The sequence below is a fragment of the Pecten maximus genome, chromosome 5 (assembly GCF_902652985.1).
Source record: "Pecten maximus chromosome 5, xPecMax1.1, whole genome shotgun sequence".
In the NCBI taxonomy this organism is placed as follows: Eukaryota; Metazoa; Mollusca; class Bivalvia; order Pectinida; family Pectinidae; genus Pecten; species Pecten maximus.
The window spans coordinates 34113441-34122279 of NC_047019.1; the positions used below are offsets into that span (position 1 = coordinate 34113441).

At 35.1% G+C, this 8839-nt stretch overlaps 1 protein-coding gene across 1 annotated transcript; it reads right to left on the minus strand.

The window, feature by feature from the left end:
* Positions 1–2091: 2091 nt before the first annotated feature.
* Positions 2092–8015, minus strand: LOC117327860 (sulfotransferase 4A1-like). The gene is made up of 4 exons (XM_033885067.1): positions 7714–8015; positions 7307–7398; positions 6795–6981; positions 2092–3567 (listed from the first exon to the last, which is right to left on the minus strand). The coding sequence occupies exons 1-4, from the start codon at positions 7997–7999 to the stop codon at positions 3458–3460; spliced, it is 675 nt and encodes a 224-aa protein (XP_033740958.1). The 5' UTR covers positions 8000–8015; the 3' UTR covers positions 2092–3457.
* Between the last annotated feature and the right edge of the window lie 824 nt (positions 8016–8839).

The window sequence follows — 8839 nt, forward strand, 5'->3', positions numbered from 1 at the left end:
GAGGTCCTTGAGGCTATTAAGAAGTTAGCTGTACGACGGGAAGATAATATGGTAGCCAGAGTGGCTTTACACAATATGAGGCAGGACCTAGACGAACCCATACGGAACTTCGTGCTCCACTCCGTGGTCAAGCTGTTATTTGTAATTTTATTTTAAAATGCACCTCGTGTCAGATTGACGTCCACTACACAGATGTCATAGAACGAAAGACCGTCTGTAGTGCCTACGGACACAGGTGCGCTTAGTGTAACACCCAGCCTTATTATTATATCATAAAGTTTATAATAAGAAATATAAATACAATGTTAGCTCGAAATAGGCATTTAATCGTTTTATTATACACAGTGATTAAATACTGAGTAATGGGTGAACTCTGATCTTAGTATGGTCCAGAAGTAATGATGTCTTATGTGCTAGGCACGGTTGGGTGAGTTAAAGTTACGTATTAACATTTATATATTTAAACTGGAAATACCAGGATATAAACACTTGGGATTGAAGAGATTGTCTGAACAGGTAACACAGACCTTGTAAAGTTTTTCAGTTCCACCTGTAGAAATATTGATGTTATGTTATTATCAAATAACAGAAACGTTACCTTGTCGATAGTATGTATCCTAAAAAAACCTTCAACATCAAAGGATTAGGTGAATAACGGGGAGGCAAAATAAATGTCTAGGAATTCAGGATAAAATGCCCACATTTGTCCAGTAATGCAATATTTGCAGTCGGTACAATTAATTCTTACACACAATTCCTCGTAAGTTATTCGAAAGTGATCAGCCGATCGTCAAGTCAGTAGATAGTTTAAACATCCTTGGCGTCAATGTGTCAGAAAAAAAGACGGCAACTGTTTGATGTGAAATACGCTTAACTAGATTAACGATTTTGTCAATTTATCCTTAAATTACACTGAAACTAAATAGTATGTATAAACCCGACAAACCTGGATTATGCATGTATTTACCGATAAATTTAGAACGATGAAATAACAGCCACTTTTAAATACTTCCAAATCTCAGACATATAATCGTTTAAGGTTGACAAAATTCCGTCTCGATGGACGGACATCCAAAAAGCAATAAAACACGTCATCGTTTAATACTTAAAAGGCTTTATGTGACTTTGTAGATGTAACCCAGGTTTATTATTGTACGTTGTATGTGTCTGGTCCCTGTTCGGTATAGGCTACTCTGTGACCTGAACTTATTGTACTTGGGAATTGTATTATACTCGTTTTTTTGTATTGTGTCGTTAAGTATGACCTGGGACATGCAAGCTTCATCTGGCAGATCAGCATGGACACGACATACGACGAGCGGCACAACTTTCTCTCTTTTTTTTCACTGTACCTGCGCATTGAGCTTTCCTGCTAAATCCATGTCAGTTACCGGCCACTACAACTGCTATCCATGATGGGTTAGCTGTGTCATCCCGAGCATCACTAGAACCATATAGTAATTTATATAATATCCAGCTGATGGGATCGGGAAGCCTAATAGGCATAGTGTTAGTGCGAATGGGAGTGAGGGTGTGCTTGATTTGGTGTATGCCTGAGTATGTGTATGAGGTCGAAGATTGTGTGTACGTAGGTCTATTTGAGTAATGTGTTTATTTTTGTTACAGGTCATTGCATTGCATAATAATAAAACTGTTAAAAAGGAGGAACCCCGATCGCCTTTCTATTTTATTTCTTTTTCTAGTACAAAGCATGATATGACACTGACATAAACCTGTCTTCTTAATTTGAATATACACGGCAGCGTTGTAAGCAGTTGTTGATATCTAAAGAAAAAAGTAAATACACGAAGATACTCAGAAGGAGAGGAAAGGAGGTTTACAGCTCGAGGTATAGGGAAATAAGAAATGGAAGACTAAGTGACAGAATGACTAGTAGACGTTTATCGGCTACATAATCCATCAAACAGTGATGATTCTAGATAACAACAGTAAGAATGATCCATAACATGAATTAGGGTATATGTATATATATATATTTGTGTAAGCCTGGATCATGTTCAGAGACTGAAGCTTGTTTATTGCAAAAAGATGACTCGCAAATTAAAGACAACAAAATATTGTATTGTTGTTAAAAGGTCATTTATTGAATGACTGATGAACTCTTGCGGGTCCACAATATATCATTATTCAACATGAATAATGTTTGATGTAATGGAAAAAACAGAGTGTATTTACTGAATATAATGATGTAGCAACAAAGATGGGGTACAAATGATAGGCAGGTCTGGCTCTAGAATAAACATAAAGGGTGGGATAAAAAGGGGTGGGTTTTATAAACACAAATGTCCACAGCATATGAATGGCTGAAAAACACGTGGAGACGCACGGAATTATATGACTAATGTAAGATGGCGATGCGTGGCCAGAATCTCCGCTGGGCAGTGAGCAACGCGGATTGGTCCACAGAATACACGCCCTATATGATTGGTCAGTCGGGGCTAACACGACAAGGGTCATGCTGACCCCCATGCATTGATCACGCGTGATGACTCCCTAAGGGATAAGGCATGCATGTCCAAAACACGTGATAGCCAAAATAGCCACAGCTGGTCAGTAACTGGGAGATGACCAGGGACTGAAAATAATAACCTCTAATCACCTAATCTAGAGCCAGCCTCATATTAATTAACCATGCATATAGATACACACAATAGTATCAGAACAATTAAAATGTTAAAAGTAACAAAGGGGGAAAAACCCATCTTACACAAATGTATTTATTTCCATGAAATAAATTATATTTGTGTAAGCCTGGATCATGTTCAGAGACTGAAGCTTGTTTGTTGCAAAAAGATGACTCGCAAATTAAAGACAACAAAATATTGTATTGTTGTTAAAAGGTCATTTATTGAATGACTGATGAACTATTGCGGGTCCACAATATATCATTATTCAACATGAATAATGTTTGATGTAATGGAAAAAACAGAGTGTATTTACTGAATATAATGATGTAGCAACAAAGATGGGGTACAAATGATAGCACCGATGATGAGCATTAGATACATGCAATGGACTGTTCATACAGAACATGCATGTAGATCAATGTTTATCATCACCCCATATGTATATATATATATTTATTATATACAATACATGATACAACAATTATAATATATGACCACATTTGCCCAAACTAGGGTGGGCGATATTCTATGAGTCTATTACATAGTTTTACCTGCATGTGACGATGGTTTATCCAATCAAATTAGAGACTTTTTTTGGTAAAAATTTGGATATATAGATCCTGACTCAAAAAACGCGGGGACAAAAACATCTAAAGAATTATAATAGTACGAAATAGCGAGAGGACACGCTGTCAATTAGATTGCACATCTTCCCTTGAGAACTTGCGACCAGGCGCAACTTAAGCTATCACAATGTTTATATCACCGGGGTATTCGATTTAAGCGTTCACATATATACATGGACTTGTCTATTCGAATTTGATCTTCAGGCCAAGTTTCGCCACTTTCTCCTTATAGACCCGGTCAAACATTTCGCTTTGGGCAACAGTAAACATGTTTTTCCAGTCTCCTGACTGACCTGAAAATAAAAGTATAATGGTCAGTGATTTGTTTCGTTATTTGTTAATGCTTTGATGTCCCTGAAGGTAGGAGATTTGTTCTGTGAATTACAAATAGGAAAGCTTAACTTCAACTGTCGGCCATTTTGCTATCTTTATCATACTAAAGGTCAAATGGGCACCACTAGAGACCAAGGTCGGATACTATACCACATATGACATTGGAAATTTAAGAGATATTTAAGTTTTCGTGAGTTTAAAATTATAATACTAAACTTCAACTGTCATTTTGCTTTCTGGATCAGTCTCAGATTTAAACTAGATCACTCTCTGATAAGCGAATGGGGAACGGGAGCAATATATAAAAGATATCCATTTCTCACATTCACTTTTATTGCTGGGTTAACAAAAATTTAGATACTGGTGTAAACACTTTTGTTAGATGTGATTGGTTTTATTTCAATCGTAAAGACATCCCGAACTTAGGGCCTGTTGTCCTTTACCAGTTACCTCTAACTTTTGAAATTTTACTTCCCATTTCATTTCGATTCATAACGTTAATCAGTGATTACAAACAAATATGACCTTGAATTTTGGTCCCAGTGACCTTGACAATTAAGACAGCTGATATCTTGTTTAATTCTGACAAATTATGTTTCATGATGGCAAAGCAAAATATTTATCAGTGAAAAAATGACCTTGATATTTCACCTCTGGCTTTGTGACTTTGACCTTTTGCCAATTGACCCATTTTTAATTTTGAATATCCTGGCCAAACTTCAGGTGAATAGGCCATTTAATTTTAATCAGACAAAACAACATTTTGAGGGCAGATGGATAGACTAGTGGACGGATCCGACAGACAGACAGAATTTTAATTTCTCGTGGTTCGGAAAATAGCGAAAAATATTTGTCATATAGATACGTGGCACTTGTATATGTTGAGAAGCACGTGCGGTTTATATTCGACCAATGGGACCGTTGATGAGGCGTAAGATGTGTTAAAGTTCGTTTGAAGTTTTTGGTTATCTCAGAAACTGACAGTTAAAATTCAATGCATTTCCACAAAATATCATCTGCATTAAAATTTGAATTGGGAAATTGCTGAATGTATGAGGACCGTTAATAACATCTTGGATATGTATATATGCATAAGGATTATCTTTACGAAAATAGTATACGTAACAATGATTACGAGTGAGGTGTAAACGCAAATCATGTCTATGTTAAAAGATGGTAACTAGATATTGTCGCTCGGCGATGGATATAAAAGGATTTTGTTGCTTGTTATACTGAGTAGTAAGTATATAGCGGACTGATTACTATACTATAACATATGAAGTTTTAAAAATCCTTGTAACATGTTTTTTGTTTTTTTTTTCATTTTTAAAATTCATTGTCCAAGGAGAACCTTCTAGTGAAGTTTGAGAAGTATCCATAGTGTACATATCAGTTGATGGCGATAACAAACCTCGATGGTCAAACTCAGAGATGCGACCTCTGTACCATTTTGTTTCCTAGACGCAAAAGTCAATTAAAATGTCTAAGGACCAAGGAATAATAAATTAATCCTTTTAAATAGTACCATCAAATGTCAATAAAGTTTGTTGAAATGAAATGTCGCCATGCTCGACAACCTGACAAATTCGATATAAACATAATTTTGATTCAAAGAATATTTTTAGATGTATGTTATAACTTAATAAATGGGTCAGCAAAAAGCAGAGAATATGAATGACTTTGTCATCAGTGAAACTATCCACATGTTATGTATTAACTCCTGGAATCCTCTATTGAGTGATATCCCCCAGCTGGCACTCATTAGACATATGAGATGACATTATACAGGATTACCTTAACACCTGTCCAGCTGACTTGTGTTCGTAGTTATATATTCATTAGCAATACTGACACGTGGGCATTGATATGTGTTATTATAATACTTGACACTCTTCATTATCTGTGTCTTTGTAGTGTGTCTCTTTACAATACAGCATATCAGTCAAATAATTCAATCGTGTCTTAATGAACTTACTGAATACATGTGCAAACCGTTCACCAAAACACGCTATTCAATTTCAATAAACAAATTGTGAACAGTGTTATTCATTATGTATTAGAGTGGTCAAATGATGTATTTAATTAATGAGTTAATATTTTCACATATACTTAATTACATCCCATTGCATAACTTTTGAACATAAATACTTATTATCGGGATGGTAAAGGTTGTTAATTAATCAATCTAAAATCGGGACATCCTGAGGAAAGATGACTTCCTATTGAACACTACTCTCGACCAGCAGCAATACCAGATTGAGTTCGTTAGCAAAGGAAGAGCTAGTAGAGGACTTTTTTTTTCAATAATCCAACGGGACATATACATATTAACCAACTGTTAAGATCACAATGTATACTAGTACAAGTAGCGGTTACTTCTTGTTGTACACGTAAATATGTAGTTCATTGGATACTGTCAATTCTTTCATGTGACTACGTTGCTATTATCAAGTATAATGATGTATATAACGGTACAATGATATCCTGGTAGATTATGTGAACATATACTTAGACAAGTATGAACTCACTTGAATATTCTTTTACGTTTTTTGTAAGTTTTAAATTCTTGGGCCTACTTAGTTGTACTTTTTTATTGATGTCAAGATGTAACCGTCACTTGTACTTGTAATTAATTGTAGTTAAATAAATTTTGTCGATTCCTAGGACATCTTTGCTAATATAATGTTTGATAATGCATTTAACATTTAACAAAACATGAGATTACTTGATATCGATGTACCTGTTTAAAGTAACACTGTGTAACTTATTGATTATTGATGAAATTGAATGATAGTATTATTAATAGTTTACTGTGCCGTAGCAAAGTACATGTATCTTACAAGGTCGAAGGGAGGAATGGACATTTGTTGTTATATCAACACAACACAATGCAGTTCACAATGACGTCTACCTTGTGACCGACTTTACTTATTGGTGTTTTCTGTTTATCAGTATTAACTTACTCGACTGAGTAGGCATTCAGACATGTCATTAAAGAAATTGTGTTACCAAATTAACGCCTTAAGATATTGATTGAAAGTTAACTGTTGTCGGGTATGATCTCGTACTTTATATATCCATATTTATTTGATAAAACATGACATAAATGCAACAATGTGACCGATCGCCAAAATATCTTACTCGTGATCAACTTCTAAATATCTAGCAAACCGGCAAAAATATTTACCTTTTCTATAAATTGGTAGTCGCCCCTCTTCACAGAATTCTTTCAACCATTCACTGGCCGGTACTGTTATGTTGTGGAGGTCATTCATTTTGTCAAATTGAATATTCTGTGTGACCGATCGCAAAAAATCTTCATCGTGATCAACTTCTAAAAATCTGGCTAGCTTGACGACGTTTGCAAATGTATTCTGCAATTTGAAATATTTTATCCATGTATATATTTTCGCTAACTGACTCTCTATACAAATGATAATTAAGTCTTATTGACAATTGGGTCAATAGTATACGGTTGTTTCGTGCCTTTTCAGTCAACAGGTAAAACGTTTTCTCCGAGGCGTTCGGGCCAACCCAAGAAAGGCTTGATGTTATATATATTAACATTTTTAAAAGACCTGAATAGTTTGGATTATTAAGGTTAAAAATTTCTCAGGCCAAAAAAGTGTCCATTAAAGCAAGTTTTTTATGTGAAGACGCGACATTGTGAGTTCTTGTTCCAGGTTTTGTATCATTTACCTTTCTGAAGTCCTCGTAAGAAAGACTTAGACAATTAGGACTTTTCCATTCTTCCATATCTTGAATCCAGGAAAACCAAGAACTGACGAAATCTAAACAAAGATAAGAATGCCAACACAACATTCGAATTTGATTTAGTCTTTAGATATGATAATGTTATATATGGTTTTACGCTTGGTCTATATTTTCATGAATGTTAATTAAAAGATAACATGGCAAACGGCATTGAAATAATACTCAAATGGATGCAGCCGTAAGAGAGGCGTCCATAACCTCTTTACTATAGTGGTCCGATAATCAATAGACGCTTATCTTCAAAACTGGTCGCCTTCGCTGTTCCAACGCTTTAAAATGTTTTATTTCGATAACATTTCAAAGGCCATCGAATGTCATAGTTAAAATCTTACGTTCTTCGCTGAGGAAATATTTTAGATAGCCCTCAAACGTTCCCTGGTAGCCTACAAATCGTTTAAGCTTTTGCAGCATATGGTACATGGATACCACGATGTCCTTCGGATTACGGGTGATGGTGACAACTTTCCCTTTACCGAGCTTCATCTGATCGGGGAGGAACCGGAAACGCAGGTGGGTGCCAAATGTTCTTGGTGACTCCATTTCCTCAATTTCGTTGAAGTCTTGTAGTTCCATCATTGTAGGTGTTCCATGATATTTAAAGGATCCTGATCGTAACATCTTCACGGTGTTGTATAGCCAATGTGTACCTAGAGTATACATACTTGAAAATAAAACCACTTATTTCGTGTTAGAATCGATTATTATAACAATCGTTAATATAAACAAAGCAATGTAAGGTATTCCAGAATTATTTTTTTCAGCCTGTGAGTGGTTTCCCAGCACATACATTTTTCAGGTGGAGAGAGTACATTTTATGAATTTTAGAAAAGACTGTAGGAAATTTTAATGAAATCTCATAGTCACGTGACAGCCGTCTTGAGAACCTATTTCATTTTAAACCTGCTGATAATCACTTTTAATGCAGGTTTTAATTTTATTTGTTAGTGCTTTTTAGTAGCTCTCAAGTTGTCACTACATTGTATACGAATTTTCCTGACAAAGAGCACAATATTTAAAAAAAAAACGTATTTCTGTAAGTCAGTGCAACTACGATTTTCATGTAAAAATATAATGTGTCGAGTGTTCAGAGAAATTCTCACACATACTAACTGCCACACGTGTTCGATATGATTCTTGTTAGAACCAGAAGTTGATATAATTTGTGCTTATTTTTGATAATCCATTAGTCGGACGTTTCCTTTATATGTTGTAAAAAGAAGGGTTCTCGTATGAAAATGCATAAAGTATGACGTGTTACAAGGAGAACCGTTAAGGCAAAATACTGTTTAGGAAATCATAACTTTATATGTTGTAACAAATCTTCCAAGCTATACATTTAGATGTGTTAAAAGTAAAAACATCGCCAGACAAGGTTCACATACTGAAATAAACAAAGGACAATAGTTCCTTGAAAACAAATTATATTTACTTGTCTTGAAACAATCGTCAAATCATTAT